Source organism: Chiroxiphia lanceolata, chromosome 1 (assembly GCF_009829145.1).
Source record: "Chiroxiphia lanceolata isolate bChiLan1 chromosome 1, bChiLan1.pri, whole genome shotgun sequence".
In the NCBI taxonomy this organism is placed as follows: Eukaryota; Metazoa; Chordata; class Aves; order Passeriformes; family Pipridae; genus Chiroxiphia; species Chiroxiphia lanceolata.
In genome coordinates, this window is record NC_045637.1 from 77,227,999 (window position 1) to 77,254,083 (window position 26,085).

The 26,085-nt window shown below is 39.8% G+C and overlaps 1 protein-coding gene across 1 annotated transcript in view; it reads right to left on the reverse strand.

Moving 5' to 3' along the window:
* The window catches only part of MYO10 (myosin X), a 161,569-nt gene that overhangs the window by 41,515 nt on the left and 93,969 nt on the right, over positions 1-26,085 (reverse strand). Inside the window, exons 7-19 of the mRNA XM_032712055.1 lie at positions 25,490-25,503; positions 25,297-25,381; positions 24,529-24,632; positions 22,352-22,481; positions 21,302-21,420; positions 20,454-20,600; positions 20,171-20,271; positions 19,871-19,937; positions 18,673-18,765; positions 17,856-17,924; positions 17,594-17,676; positions 15,990-16,098; positions 13,129-13,209 (exon numbers count right to left, since the gene is read on the reverse strand). Of these exons, the coding sequence (XP_032567946.1) occupies positions 13,129-13,209; positions 15,990-16,098; positions 17,594-17,676; positions 17,856-17,924; positions 18,673-18,765; positions 19,871-19,937; positions 20,171-20,271; positions 20,454-20,600; positions 21,302-21,420; positions 22,352-22,481; positions 24,529-24,632; positions 25,297-25,381; positions 25,490-25,503 (1,202 nt within the window). The remainder of the gene's footprint in view (positions 1-13,128; positions 13,210-15,989; positions 16,099-17,593; positions 17,677-17,855; positions 17,925-18,672; positions 18,766-19,870; positions 19,938-20,170; positions 20,272-20,453; positions 20,601-21,301; positions 21,421-22,351; positions 22,482-24,528; positions 24,633-25,296; positions 25,382-25,489; positions 25,504-26,085) is intronic.

A 26,085-nucleotide genomic window follows, 5' to 3' on the forward strand; every position in this document is an offset into this window, starting at 1 on the left:
TTCAATATTGAGGCCACAAGCAGTTTCTCCTTCTCCAAAGCATTTAGCCCCTGCACATGGATCACTCTCTCTGTGTCCCATAAAAGATGCCTACAAAGCACAAGGCTGACGTAATGCACAGACTTAATTCAGCCTGCTCGGTGCTTTCTCAAGCAAGGAAACATTCCAGTGTAATTCCTCCACCGAAAAAATATGTGGTTTCATAAAATTATCTCCTAAGTAGCCCTTTCCCTTCTCCTTCCTATATCAAGCCTGTTGTTCGAAAGCCATAATGGGAAATCAGCCAGGCTTAAAGAACAGCCAATATCTGTTACGTGTAAATGAGGAATGCCACAGAATATTCAGTCGAACAGCTTTGTGTTGCTAGGACACCGGAGGTCGGACAGCACTGAAAGGGCAGATTATTCCCACCCCAGCACAGGCACAGAGGTTCATTCACAGCAGGGCTGCTGCCTCTGGGCTGCTGCCTGCACAGGAACCACTGCCCAGCCCTCCCCAAGCAACCCTGCCACCCAACTCCCTGCACTGCCCCTTGCCAGAGTGGCCAGGGGGCATGCCCCTCTGCACCAGAAATGTCCCATGGTGTTGCACATGGCTCTCACTGATTTGGATCATTCCCAAAGGCTCACTTCAACCTGAGGGAGCCAGGGATACTGTGGGCTGAACAAGAGCTATGCTGCAGTAGACTTGCAGTATGTGGTCTGGAGATCTCCTTTAAGTATCAGGAACCCCGTAACGCTGCATTTAAGACACTTTTTAAGTGCAGAGAGAGGAAATTCAAGTTTATAGAGGTGATGGGGATCGCTGTGACCAGCACAGTACGTATCTGACAGCAAGATTTGCATGACGGTTCAGATAAATGGCCCAGCTCAATCCCATGTAATTGGTATGTTAATTACTACTACATCTTATATCTCAGCACATCTCGGGTAGTGTCAGTCTAATTTTGGCATTTTTCTTAGAATTTGGTCCTTTGAGCTGCTGTTCATGTATTCCTATACATTTTTACATTATATACTCAGGACTTGCTTTGCAGACCTAACAGACTAGACAAGATATCAAGACTAGTGAAATATGTGTATGTGTGTGTTTGCAGGGCAGGGGCAGAAAAGGAAGACAGCTGTTTGTTCTTCATTTCACAGAAAAGGGTAATAAATGTACATTCATTTCACAGAAAAAGGCAATAAATATGTTCTCCTTTGGCCGCTTCGTTATAACACAACAGTCCTGTCCCATTCTCCCATTGAGAGTTGCAAATTCTCCTCCTTGAGTTCTTTGATGTTTCGGAGAACCACATCAAAATCAAATTAGGTATTTCTTGTAATTCAGAACTTTCCAGGATAAGTAAAACAAAAAGCCCCTTTACTGATTTCTTCATATTTTATATAAACATGAGATGGAGGAGCTCTGCAGATCACAGCTATCTGTGCTGCCACGGAGGCCACACACAGGTGAGTCAACATCACCTTGGCTAAAACAGCAGATAGTTCCTGTCTTCCTGTGCTTCCTGCATTGATACTAACTGCATTGAGTAGAGAAAAAAACCCCTACACTGTCATCTCATTGCAATTGCATCAATACTTGCAAAGTCACCATATATTTTTCCCTCACAAAAAAAAGTTACACAAGAGACTTCTTTGCTCCAATTCCTAAACATCTGTGATTTAAGAGTTAACTATAGAGTAAATTACTTTGCTTTATTAGCATGATACATGGTTTCCCAAAATGGATGGCAATAAACCTCCTTACCATCAATATGATAATCAAACTAACTATAAAATGATTAATCTACACACACATATATACAGAGAGAGAGAAAGAATGAATTATAATAGATGGTAACATTACATCAGTGTCTAACTAATTTAACATTCAACCATCTTATGAGTGATTTAATTGTGGTGCTACTATTCATCTCCTCAAAGCCTGCAGAATCCACAGCCAGCAATGCTGGTCAATGGCCCTTTGTTTCACTAAGACTAGTTCCATCTTTACTTAGTTACATGAACCACACACTTGGCTGACTCTATCTATTTTTAAGATGATTGTGTGGAGAAAAGTTCTGCCCTTACTTATGGTCTTACAATCTATTGAATCATATTGAAATAAGAATATGGCTCTTCCTGCTCTAGAAGTGGATTTTTCTTCCGTCTTCCATATTTTCTGATCATGGTGAAAACGTACTGTTGAGATTCCATGATTGGTTAAACGCATTTTTACTACTGCCTTACCAGCACTCTGTTCTCCTGGGACTGGCCATCAGGATGGAACATGAACCACTGGAAGCAACAGATGTAACAAGTCCTGTCTTCTCAGTGCAGATGACTTGTGACTTTAGGCTGAGTCTGCACTGTAAGGGAGCTGCACTTATGCCTCACTCCTCTTCAGAGCCGTGTGACAAAATGCATCGTGGCTCCAGGTTCTCTGTTATGTGCTGGCCAAAGCAGCATCAAACCAGGAATAACTAAAGCAAAGCATTTACACGTGTGATTAGAGCTCATTGAGGCTAATGAAATATACATTCCTGTAAGAACCAGGCTGGTTTGAGATTTGCTATGTTGGGCATGCCAGTGGTCACAGGGGAACAGCAATTTTACATGGCTGAACAGCCATTTCTGCCCCGAGAAATTCCTAGGCTGACTTAAGTATACAACCCAGCGTAACCCTTAATGTTTGACTCAGAAAGAGATGCTTAAGATACAATCAGCTTTCCTAAATACAATTTTTGTTTGACATGTGAATTCTTTTTGAAGCTAATTTAAGTGGTACACCTCTTTTAACAAAAATCATAATTTCTCCCTTTGAAAGACTACTTAATTGATGAGGCTGGACACTGTTTCTTTTTGGTAAATATGCACAAATGGCGTGTTTGAGAAGTTGCAGATGGACATATACATCTTTTTCATGCTGAATCTGAGGCAGCCATTCATTTGAGAAAGACAGCATCACAGAAGATTTGGCATTTATCTGGCTTTCTCAAAGTGGATGTCTTCTCTGAACCCATCTACTTTAAGATTTCTAGATCTACAGAGAGTGAGTTTCAAAAATGCAACAATACATCTCATGTAAACAGTGGAAACAGACCCTAGTACTATGAGTTTAGTGACAAACTTGCCTTTCCTACACTGAATATCATGCAATCCTCACAGATGTGTGCCACAATTCAAGGTGGCAGCAAAACCAAAAAACTTCCCAGTGTGCCAAATGATTTACATGGTGCAATGGGGCTTCTTGGCTCACCAGCAGCTTCACAGACCTAAACAGTGTGTCCCTGCCCAGTGCTTGGGACCAAGTAACAAAACAATTACTGCCCACAGAGCCTGAGGAACTGTGGTGCTTTCACCTCCCCAGCAAACTCCTGTAAGTGATCCCAGCTGCCCGCTCCCTGTTGCCTGAACAGGGAATACACATCAGGAATGTGGAGAGGAGACAAAACTAATAACAGCAACCTCAAACCTCATCATGTGTCAGCCAAAAACTTCCTGTAGTTTAGACTGACTGCTGTCACACAGCTACAGCTCAGATGTTGTCCTAAAACATGGACTTTACAGTTACTACGCGCCACTTCATACAACTGGAACCACAACTTGACTTCTAATGACACTGTTCAGAAAGGACTTGCCTTTCTTCTGAGGTTTATAAACTGCCTAAAGCCACCAGAAATGCTAAATTCTGAGTGTAAGACAACAAAAATAAGATGCTTTGATGAGCTTTCAGTATGAATTTCATGTTTAATGTTTCATCTGATGAGTTAACACCAGATGTTCTGAAGTGTACTTCGTCCTCACAAATTCATCACAGTGAGGTTCCCCCCTTGAAGTCTTTGCTGCATCCTCTGACTAAATTAAGAAAACATAAACAGTTAAGGAGAAAAAAGTTCAGTAACTCATTCGAGTTCTACTCTTAAACACCATTAACTTCTGCTCTTGATGCAGACTGGGACAGACAGCACTGTAACTTTCACATAATTCCTATCAGTAATCTAGCTGTATTGGAAAAACTATTGTTGTTCTGCTTCCATTTCTGTTACAGGTTGTAAATACATTTGTCTGAATAAGCCAACAAATGAGAAACAAAACAATCTTATCTTTTTTGAAACTAAGCCGGTTTAGTGAAAGAAATACTGAATACATATCATTGATGCGTCACACAACAAAACCAGCTACATTTTGACCTACCACCACTGCTACCATTTGGGGTTTAAAGGGACATATTCTAATATCAGTGAGAGAAGAACAACTATAAGTTATGAGAACTCTGTTTCCTGGTCCCATAGGCACTTTATCAGATCATGCATCCTCCACCTAGATTTGCAAGGCAAATCTAGGATTGCTCTTCTTGAGACCAGAATAAAACTCCCATAGACTTCAATGATGCAGGATCAAACCCATTCCCTTCATAACAGGTTCTCTCAAGCAATTTTATCCTAATTTTCTACCCTGTGGCTGAATTCTAATGTTTGCAGAGACAAGCACTTTAAGTGGGAAAGCAGGGAGTAAAATGCAGATCCCAGAAGCAAAGACAACCAGTGGTGAACAGAGCTATTTTACATGCTGTGCTGGGGGAGTTACTTCACTGGGGATGGAAGGGAGAGCTGACACAGCAAACAAAGTCAAAATATACTGCTGTTATGGTATCCTTTCCATTACTACTGCAATAAATTTTTTCCAGGCATTTTCCATTTCCTGTATATCTATGGCAAAAAATTACTGTTTCAAATGTGCCCCATCAAGTTTCTCCAGTAAAACTACAAAATTAGACTTCTGGATTTTGAAGATAACTCGCTGGATTCCCCCCATTCCAAACACACTCATCCCCAGTATCGCTTTCTTTCCACGTAATTATCACAAAACTATAGCCATGCCTTATGCCTTAATAAATTACAGGAATACTATAAACCTAAACTTTACATAGCTTGTTTGCCCAAATCTATACCACAGACTGCTGAACAACAGAAAAGATCTTTCTCCAGAAAGCAGCCCATCACTACAACACAGGTCTTCCCCGCTCTGCACAGACAGCTCTACTTCTGCTGACTTTTTCCCAGCTCTGCAAACAATCACCCCTTTAACTTTCAAACAAAGTGTGATTTATTAAAGCAGACTGCTTGGCAGCAAAGCTCTCCTGGAGCTTGAAAATATGATTAGACCAGTAAATTTAGTTCTTTCTTCATAAACTTGATTCTGCATGCATTTACCCTCTTTAAAAGAAAATACAAGTCCAGAAACATTTCCAGTATAGCTTGCTCAGCCAAACTACAGGCACTTTATATTATTTTTCTACAAGTCCACTGCAGCTTCAAGTATGCAAGATTAAAATAATTTAAAAATCTGCATGAATTAAACCCCTTACCTTTTAAGACTTTTTCACCCTTCAGCGTTCATCCATTGTGAAAAACTGAATCTTTAGCAGTTGCAGCTATGTACACACACAGACACACACAGAACAGGGCTTTCTTCAGCTCACTGGTATTTCAAGTCTTTCATGTGATATCTTTGGCTGTACTTGCTTAATTCATTCCTGCTGCTACTCAAAGGAAGTCAAGCCTAGCGAGGGCTGGCTCTACAGCAATTGCTAAAGATATTCCTGACTAACAGGACACAAGGGCTAATCTCACCTTATAGGCAGCAAGAATGTAAACACATTTCACAGCCAACAAATTCCTAAACCTTAAGAGATAAAATGCACAAAATGCCCTAAGACACAGTTTAGCAAGGAAGGGACTTACGAACTTTAAAGTTTTTGCTAAAGAACAATACTCTATACCCCAGCACTGCTTTTGGAGGTCTGAGGATGTCTATTTATCATGGACTGTGCATGTTCCCTTGGAGTAGTTACCATGAGAACACAGCAAACAGGATTTGAATGTAAATTGCCATCTAGAGATGAGGGACTTTTTTTTTGTAGTTATAGAAGAAAACTTCCAGAGCTTGATGAAGTACACACTTTTTCTGAGCATACATTTGCATGACAATGTTTGCAATTCAAATGCTTGGTAGAATGCACAAGAAGGAAGAAAAGCCAAGTTCTTTGCTCAGTATTTATAAAAAGCAAATAGTTCAGACTTGGGATCAGTAGTTGCAGTTTCATGAATGCCTATCCATGTCACACAATCACATATAAAGTAATCCATAAACCTCAAAAAATCCATCAGGTGGCACAACATGCAGAATTATTGCACTGCCTGAAGTCAGCTAGAGGCAGTAAGGTGCTCTGGTGCTGAACAGATCAATTGCTGCAGCAGTGAAAATCTTCCTCACTTCTACATATCACGCTGAACTCAGCAAGTGTCGCACATTAAAAATACCCTACCCCCAGGCATTTTATTTTTCCCCAGAATTGTTCTGGTACTTTGCCATTTGGGCCACCTCCTTCCAAGTCCCTCCCAAAGCAGTGTTTGCTGCCCATGTGTCCCTCCATCCCGCTTAGATACTGCCACAGTTACTATCCAAGATCCATAAAATTACTCCTACCATTCATGGAAAGAGTCCTACCAAATGGTACATGCTGCAAAACATGCAAATATCTGCCTGCCTGCACTGCCTGGAGTTTGATGCAACCTTTACAGCAGAGTGTCTGCTCCCTCCCCAGCAGCATCCCATCTCAGCCCTCTACCCTTAGCCTTAAACAGCTCAATTTTAAACTCCTTAACCACGGTCACTGAAAGACAAACCCTAATACACTTAGCAAAGGGTTGCCTCGTCAGCCCTGCTTGGTAAGCAACAAACCCTGATGAAGAAGAAGAACATGCCTGTCTGGGTGACTGCCCGGAGAGCGGAATGACCTACTTCAGCTGAGCAAGCACTCTGAGATGGGGACAAAGGGACAACCCAGTGGCTCCTGGGCAGCATAACCAACAGGCTGCACCACAGGAGTGATGGGAGCAATCTTTCAGAGAGGATACAAAAGACAGGCATGCCTTACATGCAGCACAAAACACTCTGCAGGAATCATCTTGTTCTTTCAGGCAGGGATTCAGATTCACACCTAACATCACTGCTGGCACTCTGTGAGCAGGAGTGATTGCTTTCCTCACACCCACTCTCCTTATCACTTTTACCTGAGGAATCTTCTAGAGCCAGACCTAATTACTCAAGTGATGTGTCAGAAAAGGATGCAGCTGGGACATACTACACAAGTCTTGATTTGAAGCTATGTAATTCTGCAAAACCCAAGACGGCAAGATCCAAGGAGCTGAATTAAGTGGCGCTGGCCAGGCATGATGACACACCTTCCGACTGCACCTTCCTGATTATGAATCATAAGGCCTTATGAACAAGTTAAAGGGCTAAAGATAAATAGTTCGCATTAGGCCCCATGCACTTGCTGACCTGAGAGATCGGGCCAACATGCTATCTTTTTGGGAAATGGTTGCACTCCTCCCAAATGATTAGCTGGAGCAGCAGTTCCCTGAGCCTGACCCAAGCTGCCCCAGCAAGCTAAATCTGTGCTCAGAGCCTGTGGCTCTGCTTCCTCCAGAAGAAATGACAGCAGTAATTGGCAGCCAGAAAGCCTTCTTAAAACAAGTATTTATTGAAAACAACTGAGATTAAAGAGACATTTTTAAAACAGGCAATAAGGATCTCTAATATATGAGCTGCTTATACACTGTAAATGAATACTACTAGACCTTAACTTTCTACAGACAGCACCACACATACCCAGCAGCTGTACATGGGTTATATAATCTATTCCCTTTACTTTCAAAGTATGACAGGGTAACTACTACCATGATAAGGCTTTTTATTCCCTTTTTCTTATGGACAGCAAGTCAAATTTACCATGTGATCTGCTAGCTCCTAGCACCAGAGAATACCGCAGCTTTGCTGCAGAAGGGATACCCCAGGCCTCAGCAACTGAGTAAACCATAAAGACCTTCCATTTAGGGCCTAACACTTTTTAGCTTTTAACTGCTGGGGTCAGCATCCTTAAAACCTCACAAAGGCATCAGTTCCCCAGTTGGAGAAACCCAGAGTCTGTTGCGTGACTGAGGTCAGTGTGCAAAGCACATGCTTGGTAAATAACTCCAGTAGGATGTGCGTAGAAGTTTGAAGTCAGACCACTGTATTAAGGATATTTTATTAAAACAGAGACTTGTAAAAGTGAGGTTTTCCAGATGCTTAGCAATCCTGTGCACTACAGGTATAGTAGAATATCCTTGAAGCTCAGAGTCTTCAAGGTTATATGTCAGTGCTGTTCTCAGTGCAGCACCATTAGACTTGAACTCTTCCTTGTCCATATTTCTGAAAAAATAAAAAATTAAGATCTCCCTACAAGACAAACTCAGTAATTCATACAGTCAAGTCTCAATATGACAATACTGCAATTCCAGCCTGTCAACTAGTTCACATACTGGTTCACTGCACTTGTACCCGCTCCACACCCTGCATGCAATCACCCTCGCAGATGGGGTCAAGCTGTACTATCACTGTTCCTTTGCACTGCATTCCTGAGCTGTACTTCTAACTGGTGTTTAGGCTGGTATTATGCTATACTCATATTTGTAATGATTCAGAGCTATTTTAAGAGCACAGCTTTAATTCAGGCGCCAAGCAAAATAGGTTTGCATCTTATTTTGTCTTATACAGGACACGCTGCTTGCTATTCCAGGGTGTCTCATGGCCATTAATGACCTATGCCTCAAAGTACACTGCAGGTGCCAATAGCCATACCTTGATGCCTCAAATGGCTCTGTCCCCAGAAGTGATGCTAACAATCTTATTGCCTTGATAAGTATTTTCCCAGATTGAATATGGAGCATGATAGGATTCTAAGCAGCAGTAGGCCTCACAGAATTTATTACAGATGTTTTTTTCTACCAGTCTTCCTTTGAACTGTGAAGTTATTACGAGTTTCATTTTTTCTGTTGCTCCCTGTAGCCCCTACCCTGCAGTAGGTTTACAATACAGGTTTAATTTTGTCTCCTTCCTTTACTTGACCTAATTAAATTTTAAGATTAAAGAGAAATTAATATAAAAATCTGCAGAGAAAGAGAATTGCCCCTTCAGAGATCACAAGCTCTGAGACGAGGTGGCTTTTATCTTGACAGTGACAAGACCATCACTACAACAGAGGAATGAGACAGACCACAAATGAGCAGACAGGGAGATGAGCAGAGACCCTGCAATCCCGTTGCCTGGTGGCACACACCAGCAGAAGTTTTCTATAAAAATTAAAAAGTGAAATTCTTGTCTACTTCAAATATTTCATGTGAACTTTAATTAAGCTAGGATTTTGTCTATCTAACTCAATTTAGATCTGTAACCAAAGAGAAGTGGAGACACCCATCTACGTGCATGAGAGAACAGCCAAGCCTGAACCCATGGAAGTCTCAAGAACAGGGAATTACAAAAGCAAGCTGTACTAACTGAAGTTTCGAGAGACCAGCACAGATGAGGCCATGCAGATGCTGGAGCTGGGGGCCACTCACTACACTTATGCCAGTATTATGCCACTCGTGTTTATGCCAATATATTTTCAAGAAATAATCTAAATGGAAAAGGGAACTTGAGAAAGCACTTAAGCCAAGCTTCCTGAGGCTGGCTGTTTCTGGGCAACAGGAGAATTTCTGCCTCTGAAACAGCTTGAATAGGAAGTACAAGCCTTAAGTTTACTTTTATCGGTCTCTGAGTGGCACCAAGGCTTAGTAACTTCATTAACAGCAGCAAGCTGGAAGAAACATTCAGCTGATGGCTGTAACAATGGTTGAAGCTTGTTTTAAAAAAGTCTTTTTTTTTGTTGGGTTTTTTGTTTGTTTGTGGGTTGGTTTTTGTTTGGTGGTGTTGGTGTCTGTTTTTTAATTTAAGGTACACCAAAAAAACCCAGGAGACAAAAACCAGAAAAGGTAAGGCTGCAGAGGGGAATCATTATTGCATAGAACAGGAGGTAGGAAAAGAAACATGAAACCAAGAAACAGAGAAAGATGTGCCAAAGTTCAAAAGGATGAAATGAAACATAGTTCTGCCAGCTGCAGTGAAGATAAGGGGAGAGGAGAAAGACCCTTCATTAGCAGAAAAACACTCATTAAGCATACCAAGTGGAAAAGTTTCCACGTTATGGCTAGTTCAGAACAGATTGGAAGTTGTGAAAACAGATAGCATGATTGTTCGAGGGTCTCCCAAAGATTAATGGGTCCTCTGTCCTTCTGTCTGAGGCCTGCTCGCTGAAATGTTTTGTGACAAAAGGTCACATACTCTGCACTCCCTTTAGGAAATTGCACTAATGAGTGTAGATCCTGCTTTCATATGTAAATGTTCAGTGATTTACTGCATATGCTGAATTGTTTTTGCTTGCCACTGAAACGTATTTGAAATTAAACTTTTGAAAAATTACAACAATCAAATAATTACTGTAAATTATCACATCTCTTATCCAAAATGAATATACTTTAATGTCTATAACAGAAGAGAAAGTACTGTCTGCTGCACATTCTGCTTTTTTGAATTTGACTTCCATTTGCTCAACCTCATTCACCTACAGAATTCAAACATACTTCCAGAGTGAAAGAGGTCTCGAGCCTCCCCAGCTCCTCCCCTCCAGTTACAGAGGATGCTCACCAATAGATCTGTCACCTATTTGTACCCAGTCCAGAGAGATACGAGTAGATTTAGAGGCTTTGCCCCCAGTAACACAACTTCAGCTCCCCCCTCGATGAATCTCTCTGGTCCAGCTCTCCCTTAATGCAGTGTATTTCAACAAGCAAGTAAGACACCCCTTTCTTCCACATAACTTGGTATTTGCCAAGCACTGTTTAAGTACTTTTCAAGTGACATTTATCATTCCCTATCACCATCACCGCAGATGGAAAACACAGAGGAAACTGCTCAGTGAAGACCTTTACTTTCTTTTGATCCCAGTTTCTCTGCCTCAGTGGTTCATCTCAATGTTTCAAGCAGTTATGTTTCTAACCAACCCTGCACAGTGAGTCACATACATGGTAATCCCTGGTAGTCCACGCACAGCTAATGTGTCTGAGCTGTGCTGGTTCAGAGCTGTGCAAACTGAGTCACCTTATTTTCCTTTGTCTGACCGAAAAGAAGCAACATGTTGTATGAGAGGATAAAATACAAAATCCTTATTGTGATGTGCATCTACAGAATCCAGCAAAGGTACCTGCATCACAGCAGAAGGAGCAACAACATCACAAGATTGGCACTTAAAATCACTATGTCTGTATGACATGGAGTGGGGAACAGAGAACAGGGTACAGCTGGCAAAACTTACAACAGTGAATCCCAAAAATGCATTTTGATAACACTTCCCTGATTTAAGAATGCCATTGACAAGCACTGAAAGCATGTCTTTCCTTCTCATTTTCTGTCAAGTCTTCTACTGAACCAGCTACAACAGAGAAACCGTGTGACACCTGACTCTTGTTCTTCAAATAGGATTTCTTATTTGGTAAAGCCATTGAATCAAGTCAAATTTGCAATCAAATTACAGCAAATGGAAAACAAGGACAATCATTTTTGTGTAAGATTTCAGTGAGACTTTATACGTACATTTAAAGGGATTGTGTACAGAAATCTCCCAATCTGTTCCAGCATGCACTCCTGCAATTAGATGTGGTTCCCTGAGACTGAGGCTTTCTCAAGCTCCTTCTCCTTGCACAGCTGCTAATTCTGTGAGAACTTTGTTTTAATGGTAGTAAAATATATGCGCAGATACAGTAACAGATGCCAAATTTGTCAGTAATGGAGCATTCTACTGGGAAAAGACTGGAAGAACAAGGAACATAGGAATGGGAACTCAGTGTTTTCCTTGCCATGGAAATGCAACAAATGCCTGTTTCTTGCATCAATCATGGCAAATCCTTGTGACTTTGGTACTGCGATGAGCCTTACTCAGGTACAAAAGGACAAATAAGGAAAATGTGTGAGTTAGTTACTAAAATTCTTCTTACACTCCAGTGGTAGAAGGCAGGCTTTATAAGGGTCATGTGGCTTCCAGGCAGAAACAGGAGCAGAGAAGCAAACAAGCTTTTCAAAACTGCCCTCCTTACACAATCAGGGATTTGCTACATACATAAGCTCACAAACCCCAGCTATTGGCCCAGGTGCCATTATCCATGTGGGTTCATGGATTGCTGTCTGGTGGCTGCACACCTCAGCACCAAACACTTCAACATGCAGAAAGCAGTTCTTATTTGTTTCCAGGCTGCTCCCTCTTGCTAAGGTGCCCCAAATCTGCATGTTATTTGACACATCACGAGTCGCAGTGCAAAAGTAGAGTTAGCAACTGAAAACATGTAAAGTCAAGGATGTACTGTCCAGGTAACACAAAAACCTGCAATGAAATCTGCAGGTTTGACTTGTTAGTATCCTGATTAACCGGACATCCCAGAAAAATTTAACAAGTAAATATGGATTTATAGCAAAGTCACTTATGAATTGCCATGTGAAAACTGTAAATCAGATTCGCTAGTACCTCTGCCTGTTGCATTTTTGACATAAGCAGACCATAGTTGAATAACAGTCTATAAAGCCAAAAATGGATGTGCAAAACCCCAGGATATCAGAACCAGGCTAACAATATTAATTTCAACAACTGCTGTATCATTACCACATCATTTCTAGAGAGCACTCCAACATATTTAGAAAAGTCTTGACATTGTCTTTCATTATCTGTACCCAAAAGACAAATCAATATTGTAAGCCTTAGTCTCCAGGCCTGTTTTAAAAACAAAATTCTGTAACAGAACAAAACAGCCAGCATGTACAGACTGGGTGTCTTCATAAATTGACACAGTAAGAGTCTGATGACAGAGTCAGTCATTCACACCGGTTTTGCTATATGCACATGAATCACTGCCTCTAGTGATTTAAACCAAACTTTGTAGTTTTGGTATTTTCTTCCTAAAAAGGCTCTCACAGACTTGTCACATGAGCAGTGCAGCTTTCTACCTTCCTTTTATAAACATCCTTAAAGCCACTCATTTACCAAAGTTGTGAGCAAGGACTATTAAAAAATCAAAAGACTTTCCCACTGCCTTCCGCTGGCAGAGTCTTCTACAAAGTCAGTGAAGAATGATAGATACTCTGCGCTTCACACAGTGGTAAATAACCAGACAGGTAGACAAAGATCAGGCCTGAGACATAGAGAAAAGAAGGAAACTATTTAAAATCTTACCTTCTGCACATTGGGTTTGATGCACCGAACAAAGAATGGATTTGAAGAACTCAGCGTTGCCATTAAAGAATGAAGTGATTCCTAAAACACAGGTAGAAAGAAGAGCACTTCACAAGCTGGATTTTTGTACAAACAACATACCCTGGACAAGAGCTCTTGCAGCTCAGCACTGCAGACAGCATCTAACTGCAACACCTAGTGGTACACACCAGAAGTTACTGCACCATGTAAGCTCTTGCTTCCATACATATGGGATCAATACATACATGTTCATTTCTTCCACTGTCTCTTCTGATCAAAACTGTTTTACAGTGAACATGATTCACATGAAGAAAACTGTAAGGAAACACCAAACTGGAAATTTGCTGTTTCAGGGATCTTTCAAATGACTGCTTAAGACTTAGGATCAACATTCCCAAACTGCTAAACATGGGCAAGTCAAAAGGAAGGAGAAGGGGCTTAAGGTAAAAACCCACAAAAACTGGATTTCCTCTTTTCATTTCAACTACCCTATGCCCACTCACTTTCCATTTCCCCTGAAGAAAACAGGATTTTTCCTAGTTTTAGAACTCTGAATGATTCCATACACATTAGACTATCAGTTGTCTGAACCTCAGCCTGGAGATAAAAATCACAAAAATCCCTCAGTCCTTTTATGATTATTACTTTAATTACACATCCGCCCCCTTTCCCTCCTGAGCCATTATTCCATATCTTACTCCACAACTTGCCTCATTCTGTATCATTAAGTATGATGAACCATTTTAAACTGAGGTCTTGCATTTACTTTGCAGAGATACAAATGACTGTACAGGAGAGGAACCCAGGCTCTGAAGAGTCCAGAAAATTAGCAAATGGCAATGTTTCAACCCTCAAAGGTGGTACTTTGTGCCAGGCAGCAGAGGGAATACAGAGAGGGCTGCCTAGGAGACAGAAAATCCACCTTTTAAAGGAGTAACACTGTGCATCCTGCCATATGTCTTGGAGCAAAACTGCCAATGTCAGTCTGTTATAACAAATTCTTGCTTTAATCTGCACACCAAGGACTTACTTGATGATTAAACATGCAGTGATAAAGGCAACAAGCAGAGTTAAGGCTGTGCACAGGAGCTGGTGCAGAGCAAAGGGAGCAAACAGTGAAATGACTGGGAATATAAATTATGGTCTTTGCTTCATTTGCCTTTGCCAGTCTACAGATCAGGAATAGGGCAGCAAACATTAAACAGCCAGAACAGACAAACCCAAATATTTTTGTGTAAAGAAAAATATTTACAGCTTTAAAAAGTAAAGGTTTAATCTGCATTTAATCTGTGTGAACATTACATCTATGGACAACTAAGCCAGTTCTCTCAAAACAGGCTCTGACTTGCAGAGATTGGAAAAGTTGCTCAGTCTAAACAAAAATGATTTCAACTATTTTCACCTTCACTTGTGGTACAGACAACCAGATTCTGCACAGTGCTGCAAACCTCCAAATCACTGTCAGGTGACAACCTGACTAATCTAATTTGAAGTTTGCCCTGCTCTAATCAACAGGCTGAAACAGATGGTATCTAAACTCAGCCATTCTGCGTGCACCCCAAGGCCTGCATTAGGCAGGTCATCAAATGAAAAGAAGAGTCAACCAACCTATCATGAGAATAAAACTGTGAAGGCGAAGTTCTTATCTTCAGTTGAAATAAAATGGACTAATCCCTGTAAGGCTTTAAAACATGCAAAAACCACCCAACCTAATTCTTTGGGGAAGGTATGATGTGAAGGTCAACCTCTTGTAAAGCAGCCCAGCTGGTTAATGGTCAGTTACTACAGCTTTAGATAAGAGGCAATTATGTTTTGATTTCATGTTTTATCACCCTTATGTTGTCCAGGGGCCCTGACAGAGAACAGAAAGAACACTAAATTTTATTTTATCTTGCCAAGTGGGTGCAAAAATACGGTCAATTTCTGTAAGGTAACATCTTAAAAGTCTACTTTGCACGTAATACAAATGACCAAGCGGAAACAGTACCTTCTGCTATTCCAGAGAACTAGCAAATAATACCATCTCACCATAAGGAGTGGGTAATGTCTGAGATGAGTTATGGTAGCACAGAACAAGCTGTCCAGAAAATACAACATTAGGCTTTTTAATAAAAGGCATTGTCTGTGCTCCAGTATACATGTCTTGCTGTTCTGTCCAACACTTAGAAATAGTCTACTAGGATAAAATCTACCCTTAAGGGGTTTGAGTCTGCTCTTTCTTAAAAAAAAAAAGTGAATGAACTGTGCAAATGTATATTAATTCAAACAAAATGAAAGAAAACTAATCCAGACTTGTACTCATGTAATTTAGAAGATGTTTTGTGCCAATCCTTCTCTTTTAAATAATTTGCAGATAGACTTTATGCTAGATTTCAATTTGGTGCCATTTTTGATGGGAGGCTATAAAGCCTCATAAAAAGGTGTTTAACAAAAATGCCTTCCAAACTTTAAGTTAAGGCAAGGCAACACCTTAATGAGGCATTTATTCAGCACTTGTTTACTTAGTATACAGACGTTGCTGTAAGGCTTTGTGCGATTTTGTGGCTGGATTTAGATTATAAAGAAAAACCAGGACAGGAGAGACCAACTTCATAGATGAGCTTTAAAGTAAGGACGAGTAAGCAAGTGGGGAATGCAACAGGAGTTTTGTGTGGATGGTGTGATACAAAGGTTAGTGTCTACTCGAAACCAATCAGTTGATTAGCAAGGGCACTTTCATAGAAGAGACACCAATGTTTTCATGTGTAAGTTTTCTCTGTTTCAATATGCACCCATTCTTTACTGACCAGGGTTTATCTATCACTGATTAGCTACAGAGCAGAGACAACACATTAACTAACCTTGAACTGGAGACTGACTGTGGGTTTTCGGTGCTTGCTTCCACATTTAAGAGTGTCTTGATTGTTGCGACTTGAAACATGTTCAAACAGATCATAGATGAAATCAAGACTGAAATGGGAAAGAAAAAGAACATTTCTAAAGTGTATCTTAAGAGACTATTGAGGTTCATCACTGTAGAATGCAAAGAAAGCATTGTCCCTTAGAAAGTAGCTCCTCCATCAAAACCACACTTATTGATTTTCTCCATAGTCCTTAATAAACAATAGATTTTTCTTTTGCAGAATTTATGCAAAAAATAACAAAATAAAAGCAAAACAAGGAGGTTCTTTCTTCTTCACTCCAAACACATCATTAGGGAACTGAAGTGTGAAGTCCTAGAGGCCTTACTGCATTTTACTCCACTCACTCAACTGAAACTCCAGCTGACTGTAACCGGAACTGTACCTGCACAAAGACTAAAAAAGAAGACTTTCAGCTTGTTTAGGGCCATAACACAAAACAGCCAACCACATAAGCCTCACTTTCAGATACCAGCTGTGCCTGCTGTTTTCTGCTCTATCAGTTGGGTGCTCTCCTCTCACTGTTTCTACAGAAACACTGACATTTTAATTTGAACTCTGCACAGATGTTGGTGCAAAGGCAAAACCAGGCCCAGCAGCTTTAACTCATCTATTCCTTTTACCTACATACTTATATTGACAGATGTTATATCAGATATGTCATAAATCCAGAACAAGCAACATAGAGAGGTAAATGCCTATTAACAGTTTCCCCTCCACAGAAGGGCTTAAGGGATTTACAAACAAGCAACTTGGCACAGCAAGGTAGGACGACTGAATGGGATAGATGAGGGCAGCAACACCTGGGCTCAGCTGCCTCCTCTTCTGCCACTCCTCTGCATGTCCTGGAGCCTCAACCATACACCTACAGAAAGGGACATGGTACCACTACGGCTCATAGAGTACAAGGACCCTAAGACCTTACACAGAATGATAGGAGACACGCAGGTACCAAAGTCATCCACGCTCAAACTTTCCAGCAACATAAATCTTTATAGTAACTCTCCATTTGAAGCAATTACTGTATGGCAATTTGCACTGTGGTAGGTCTCCGACACCAAGTGTTCACCCAAATTAGGGAATGCCCAAAATACAAGCAAAGCCAGATGTATGTGAAATAAAAAACCACATATGCACATTGCCTATGAGGCACCCTGAAACTGTTAAAAACCATCACCAGCTTCCAGTATCCTTACTCATCACAGAATAGCAAGTGAGTTCTCTAGGAACCCCTGGACTGAACAGTGACAAGGTACTCTACAGTGTAGGTAAACTTGACTTTGTGAGAACTGATTACAGTCAGATCTGCTTACAGGCAACTCTGATACGCTAATTTGTATGATATAATACAATATGCTCATATCACTTCTATGATATGCTCATTTCTATTTCATTCTATGCTCATTTCAACTCTGTCAAGGTCTGATGCTATGCAATATCTAACATATTCAAACTTGAGCAGAATTAGGTTATAAATCCTGGCAGAATTAGCCAATATAACACCCCTTAATATCATGTCCTTAACAAAAATCACAGAAACGTACCTGCTTTCACGTAGCAAGTTCAAGAGATCATCTCTGAAAGTATCCCTGTTCTTCTCCAAGATCCCCCTGACATCATACTGGACCTAGAAGGAAACAGAGCTGGTTCAAACAACAAGCCAAACAGTCAGGCACCTCTCACAAGAGCAGTACTGCAAGAAGTGCTGAGGGAACAGAGTGCTTCAGTTAATTTTGAGCAGCCTCGGGGTAAAATTAAGCTAATGAAAATTCTGCTTGGAATAATTTCAGCAAATAAAGAAATTACCTCCCCAGCGTAGTGTTTCACTCCAAAGTTGTGAACGGCAACTCTCGGTTTTACATAAAAAGGATTGTTCTAAATGGAGGGGGAGAAAAAGAGAAAAATATTTGGGGAGGGTGTCAGGGAATGGAATGATACATTATCCTCTCAACCCGTACTAAACAAACCATTGTCTTCCAGTAAACTCCCCAGAAGATTAGTGCTCCAAAAGCAAACAAGCAACTTATAATGATAATAGGATTTGTTAGTCTGGGTTGCTTCAAGTGCAGCAATAACAGATTTATAGTATATAAGACGGCATTATACTGAACCTGAACCCATCTGGCAGAACCACCTATTAAAGGTACTTTGAAAGAGAAGACTATGTCTTAAACTGGCAGTTATGAAAACTGGTGGATATGCCTGCATCCCAGAAATTCTCAGAAATAATTCTAGGATCACAAATAAAGGCAACACTAATCTGCACAGAGGAAACAGCAATCTTTCAGTAAATGACATCAAGGTGAATGCCTTATTAAAACAAGGGAAATTGGAGATCCATATAGTCTGAGCTACCGCAGATTGACAGAGCTCCAATTAAGAGTAGAATTTGACTTATTTACCATGACAGAAACCTTTAACTGCACAGTAACAAGGACATGTTCTTCAGGTAACTTCAGGGAACTGAGTCTTGACAGCAAATTATATGGATTGCCATGGAAGGAGAATTACATACAAAAAAGCCTCTAAAACTATGCACACATATATTTGAACCATGAATTTCTACAGAAGCAAAGAGATCCTCCATAATTTGCAGAGAAAACATCAGTGAAACATCACATACAGCATGCTGGGCATTCAACTTCTCCAGTAAGGTGGAGTCAGTAGCTTGAGGAAAATGGCTCTCCTCATTGATAAGTGCCAGTAGTCCCAGTTTCTAGAACAGCAAGAAGATGCAGAAAATGAATTAGTGCACAGATGGATACAGATGTTGTCCCCAGTTTGGAAAAATCACAAGGTGCTTGAAGTTGCTGTGTGCAGAGAGGTGTAAAAACACCCATACACAACTGAAACCCCACTCTCGTAGATGACTGCAATCCTATTTTTCTGGCAACAGTGCTTTTGAAATATAGAGCATATGATCCATGGGCAACATAAAGAAAAAGAACCTACTGGAAGAATCAACAGTTCTCTTGATGTAAGTAGTTTTTAGATGCATACAATGACATTGCCCCAGAGTATATCTCCAGCCTCCAAGATTTCCAGTGATCAGGAGTCTGAGTAAAGAAGCCTTTCAAAAAGTTTTCTTCCATTAAATTATCTACTTAGTTGTTGAACCGATGCAAACATTTAGCACCCACAGTGCCCAAGGGTAGAGGAAAAGATATACAGTTTAACTACATGCTGTGTGAAACACCACCTCCCTTTGCTTTGCATATGCCTCTGTGTCATTTCCTTTGATGTTCCCTACTTCTCATATTAGAAGGGGTGGTAAACAAAGCAAGATACCCTGCAGTTAATTAATGTGTCCAGCAAGCTTCAGGTTGATACAGCCTCTCAGAAAAACATGGATCTCCAGGAGTACATTTTAATAAGCCACTTCCCATGGGCCCAGAGCAGCTCCTGACAAACCACATCGCCCTGACCGCAGTCACCTCCTGCCAGCTGGATCCCCTGCCTACTGCCATTCGTGTCTGTGGCCATCTGAACTCTTGCAGCCACACACCCTGCTACAGAGATAAACTCATGCAGCTCACCTGTATTGGTGGCAGAAGTGAACATGGATCAAATGATTCTTTTTAATCATGTGCAAATATTGCTTTTGTATATAATCACACACTGAGAAAAGTTGCAAAAACACATATAGTGAGCTTACAATATAATCTGTAATACAGCCATACTTGAAAATGATCTGTTTAAAAGTTTGCTATTTAAACATGCAAGATGCACCATTCTCTTCACTTGTTCTTTGTGTTGGCAAGTGTTTTAAGGACAGATTATCTCAGAACAAAAACTAACAATAGGTAACATCAAATTATTACCTTTTCAATAAGATCCAAGCACTCGCCATTGTCTGTCCAGTCAATATCCTCCCAAATTAGTCCTTCCCTAAGGAAAATAAAGAGGGCCTTTTTATTGACAAATATGATGAAATCATTTTAATTATAAAAATAGGAGGACCTGGTGTATTTATCTTGCAAATTAAAGCAAAATCAGCTTGCTTTTAAAAAATACACAGCTCCAGACAGAGATTTTCAAAGGAAGCTAAGGGAGCTGCAAATCCAGATTTCAAGTGAATACTGATAACCAAAATTCTTTCAAATTTCTTCCCTGTCTCTTACCTGCTGTATTCCAGTTGCTCCAAGGAAAAGATGTGCTTGTTGAAATACTCCTGAAGCTTCTCATTTGCATAGTTAATATTGAACTGCTCAAAACGGTTTACCTAAAGAGACAAGATATTTTCAAAAATGTATACATTTTTGTATGTATTTTACTTTGCAAACAAGGGACTGGTTTAAGTCATGACATGTTTAATAATCAAGTTCCAGAGAAGAGGACAAAGATATGTACAACAATAAAGCATAAATATCAAACAATCCACTTAAACAATCTTCTGAAACCTACCTCAAAATTTTCAAATCCAAATATGTCCAAAATTCCAATAGACTTGAAGTCTTCCTTGCTCTTGATTCTGCTATTGATTTTCTTAATGACCCAAGCAAAACACTGAGAATAAAGTGCCATAGCCATAGAATCTCTGATGTCTATTGCCTGTGTTAAAAAAGGAATACACAACACATCAGTCACCTCTGTGACCCCTGTGTGTCCTTAGCACACCATAAAGCAATGTATGATGCAAGCAGATTTGTATTCCTATGCAGCTCGACAGCAACTGCATTAATACTTACAAGGCATCATGGTTTGAGTTTAATAGTTTAAGTTAAAACAGATGTATACCTATGTGTCTTTAAAATTACATCTCAAGGCTAAAGCATTCAAAAAGTAGAAAATTATAAACTGAAGGTGTCGAGGAAGAAAAAAGAAGGGTAGGAAATAATACCTTAATTCACCCTTTTCTACAGTTAAGCATAATGTTATGCATACCTATTTCTAATCCCATTCTTGTAAATGATAAAAATATGTCTCCAGAAAATTTCAAAAACACCCACCTTACCCAAGTATTGATAGTGAAAAATATCAGCCTACATGATTAGAATTTGAAAAAAAAATGGTATGCAATCAGGCTTAATAAGGATAACAAGAGCCAAGCTCCCAGTCCTGGTCTGAATGATAGGATGGAATCTATAGAGATGACACCTTTCCCCCCAAAAATCTATGTAGTACTTTTGATTACAACTCTGATGCATGAGCTAAGCTCCTGTTTCTCAGTGTCTAGTGATTTCTCTGGACTTGAAGATTGATACATACCTTTCACAGACCCTAAAAACATGTCAAAACTGAGATGCCTTTACCTGCTGTATACTAAGAGGTGTTAGGATTTCTTCTCCCCTGAGTATCATTGACCTCTGTGTCAATGCTTCAGTTAGCTGTGTGGAGTCCAACCCTAGTAATTCAGCAGATCTACCCAGAGCTGCCAAAAGAGAAAGACAAAGACAAATATGTCCTTAAATGTATAAGGTTATGAAACCAATTTGCTTTTTTACTATTATTATTATTACTACTACTACTACTACTGCCACCATTTAAGATGCTTCCAAAATGACAGGGATTAGAGACAAAAGCACAACTAGAAACTCTAGGATATTGTTTTGCTGCTCATGAAAAGGCATAAATATGTACGACTGAAGGGAGTTAACAGTAGAAATTCACCACAAGTAAGCCACAAATATTTATTTACCTCTTAATGTTACACCTAAAGGATTCAGACAATTTAGTGCTTACACTAACAAACAGTAATTGACTCTTTTTCCACATGACTGCTTTTCAGCTTCCTTCAGGATGATGAGGATAAACCAATGCAATTTTTTTCTTACATGCATACTTTAGTTTTCAATTTTGCTATAACATGGTATATAAGCAGTATGTAATGCTACTCTCTATTGCCATATTTGAACAAACGTTTAAAATGCTCACAGCTCATTCTTTAGACACACCAGCACATACTTTCGAATTTGTAACTGAAGTATTGAAAGCTCTAACAAAAGATACCTTTGGTGGAGATCTTGTTAAGGAAATGTATTTGAACACATATGTTTTATCAACTTGAGAATATTTCAAGAAGGAATTAGATTCAAATGGAATTTCATTACTATTAATGGAATAAATATGTGCCCAAGCTCTTCCATAACTAAGATCTAGCATCCAGCAGCAGACTAACTTTCCTTATTTGTCAAACCCCACCCCTCAAAAATAACATATAACATTTTAATCAACATTTAAAGATGAGGAAAAGCAGTAAGATCCTTTCACTGCTTGTCCTTGTTAGGTTCAGATACAATAGCAACGACTACGACTTTCATAGCCTCAAGAAACACTTACATTTGGATGCACAGCCTTCTCACCTGTTTTAAAGGACACCTGTGCCCCACCAGCAGTGATGAACTCAACATTTCCTAGATGCAAAATGCCAGCCAACAGCCTCAAAACTTCTCGTACCTCCTCCTTGCTGAATTGCATCACTTCCATTGCAGTCTGGAATGACATGTGAGCTTCTTTAATAACATGCACACAGACTCAAAAATGGGAGGCCTTAGAAAAGCAAGTTAGGACTAACAGAGGGCTGGCTAGAGTCCATTCCTTTGGCTTCATCCCAAACTGAATACACTGTAAGGTACACTGGAACATCTTGAAATATGTAAGTATCTCTGCTTTTAAGAAATCTCATTTTGATGCTGTAATGACATTGTAATGTGCTTTGAAATTCATCATTAAAGTTGTTTAAATATTGGAATGACCTACTGAGTTGTGCATCAGACACAATTACTTTAATTTGAATTATTAATTGATTACCTCTTGTGTGTTTTTACCAAATTTTGCCAATTAGCCTTGTAGGTAGCAAGGCATAGGGGAGGAAACACAGCAACATGTAAGATTTGCTCATGTGTGTGCCCAAACACGCATTTTACCAATGTGGTCTGAGAACTCCCAGTAAAACTGAGCAAGAAAGGAATCTATATAAAAAGTGTCGAATTTATGAATAAACAATATGGCAATGATCAAGGCTCAACTACATAAATGAGCAAATTGGAAAATATTAGAGGAAATACTAAAAAAAGAGGAACACATGCTTTCTTTGACACAGATGGGGTATGTAATTGTATGCCGCTTGAAATGACCAGAATTTCCCAAACTTGGGTCTAATACAAGCCTGTCTGAGACCAGATCAGTTTTATACTCGCCTAGTCAGACATGTTATAGTCACTGCAGGTGTCTGACAGATGACACATGACACATTTTATCTTCCATAAATCATCCATTACAAATGGAAAAGCCTCAGACTCATGACACAATTCAAAGCAGGGTAGTGATAATGGTTGAAGGTTTATTTTGTAAAGAAGACCTTTCACAACAGAAAGGTAGCAGCACTAGGAGTTCATCTCTGCAGTCACCATGCAGCTCGTCCCTGTCTCCTACAAAAAAGTTTCACTTAAGTAACATTTTCATGACTGAAACCACAATAAAAATAGGCAAAGGAGATGACTATAATAGGAAAAGACAGGTGAGGGTGAACTGTGGGGGTTTCTGCCCGCCTCCTGTTCTGGGAATGCAGCCTGGCAGCCTCAGCCCCTGCTCCCAGCCTGCCCACGCTGCAGGCAGCAGGCAAACATCACCTGCCCAACTGATTTCATGCTCTGCCTGCCCTGGGATGATTAGCACAAATTAAATGTCATGCTAATCTAGTTCAGCACGTGACAACAATATAAATAAGTTACCAACTTTTCCAACACACCCTTCCGCCATACAAGATGACGGCTTTTTACACTAAAAAAACCTGCTGCATCCACTACACCTTAATTTGTCAATTTGGCAAAGAGATTAACACGGCTAACAGTTTGGTGAAGGGCATAAAATCAAATGTTTTGTCTGATTTTTAAAATCTAATGTGCATCACCTTGGTGCTACAGTATGCAATTAGCATGGTCAGTACAGACTAATTGCTGTGGGTATAAGATATAAAGACATTCCTAGAGATTCCATCAGGACCCGGTCGCTAACCTGTGTTTATGTTTTCCTCAATTCTATTGTGTAAGTCACTCCATACAACTGTATTTCGCAGCTACAACTTAAAGAGTCACAGGTGCTTCACTCCCTGTGTGTCGCACTGCACTGTAGACTCCACCCAATAGATGCTACATGATTTGGGCAAAGCTTTAGGATTGAAAACCAGTGAAATATATCTCTATCTATCTATCTATCTATCTATCTGTAATAGAAAACAATATAGGGAAGGGCAAAGGCATATAAAAGCCTTAGTGACTTCCCAAGAGATATACTTTTAATTTCAAAATGTAGTAATTTCGCTAAATTACAGCACACGTTGAAATGACAGTAAAAATGAAATACTAGAGGGAAGGTAAAGGCATGTTCAAAAGGACAGTGAAGCATTTTGAGAAAATACAAGTCCCTGTAAGACTAGTGCCTAAAGCACAAAAAGGCTTTGTCCTATTCTCTGTCAATGGGCCCCAGGCACCTTGAACTTCCAGTGTTAATAAGCAAAAGAACTAGGGAAACAACTCACAATGACTTCCTTGAAAGAATCTTTGTCGCTGATTGTCTTATCCGCTATACATCCAGACTGATTCAGGTAGTGGTAGTTCTCCGGTACAGATAAGTAAAAAGCATCTAATGAGGAGAGAAAAGAAAGTGAAGGAAAAGAAATGCCAAAACAAAAGTACTCCACAAATTACTAAGTCAGAGTTAAACAGTTCACAATTCATGTGCTCAGAAATGATGATGATGCACAAGACAAAGTTTTATATTAAAATATGATGGGGGGCTATTTTCCTGGGTTTTGTTTTATTTAGCTGCATAATGCAGTTAACTTTTTAGCATGCAAAGACAGTAGGCGTAAGGGGAGATGCTGGGACAGCTTTCGGCAATTTTGCACATACACAAATGTAATTTCTTTTGTTCAGTGGATTTATTCTTTATGAGAGAGGATTAGAAGAACGAGAATTATTTATCTTTGTTGCTGTGGAATTATTTACTACCAGTGAAAATATTCAGTTTGAACAGAATGAGGCATGTTTGTCCCCAAGTAATTTTCCCAAGACTACAGCAGAAGCTGGGAGAAAAACCAACAGCAGCTCAGTGACATTCTTCAACCAAGCAGGTTGCTTTATTAAGTTGAGCTCAAATTCACACTCACTGAATCCCAGCTGAAAACATAACCTATTTCTCTGCTTGGGTTAGTGGGTTTCTGCAGTTAAATTCTCCACTGCTGTCACCACAGCTGACTGCTCAGTGAAAGCCACTACAGTTGTGTGACTTGTGTTTTGCCACTCACCTTTCTCTCTCTCTTCTATCCCTGCCAGCAGAGCATAGAATATATGATAATTTCTTTCCCCAGGGTTTTGTCTTACTACACGATTCTGTCAAAGTAAAAAACAGTGATCATTTTTAAGGATAAATTTTTTAACCACAGTTTCAGAAAATTAAATCAAACACAATTAACCAAGCAAAAGCAAACATCAACTTACTTTTTCCAATAAATCTAGAGCCAGGAAGAAAAGCTCTAGTCAAGGAATAAAGTAAAAAGCAATTAATGTAGAAGCCATTTATAATCTTCTTTCTATTATTTGAGACAATAGGAAGAGCATCATATTCTTTTCTTACAACATGCTAAATATGTTTCATACAACATGCCTACAACAAGATAAATAAAGTAGCAATGATAATAATATTAGCAGTTCTAATATCAATGTATTAACACCTTCTTCTCTTCCATTCCATCAAAACTGGACTTGTGACATTCTGCATCTTGAATGACATCTGCTTCCTTTGCTTTTTCTTTTCCCCAAACAACTTTAAATTTGTCCTAATGCAAAAGCAGTTGTTTAAAACAGCAGGCAAGATCCCCTTGGAATATTCCTCATCCCCACACCTCTGGTACTCTGGTGTAGCCACTCATAGTCCGATTTTGCCAAATGCAGGGCAAATCTGAGGATTTAACCCACCCAGACTCATGCTGTAGAAATTCAGCAGCTCTGCTCTTTCCAGTACTTCTCCAGAGAAGTAAGCAGCTTATCTTTGGATATAATACATTTGGAAAATGGCTGACGCCTGAGTTTATCCC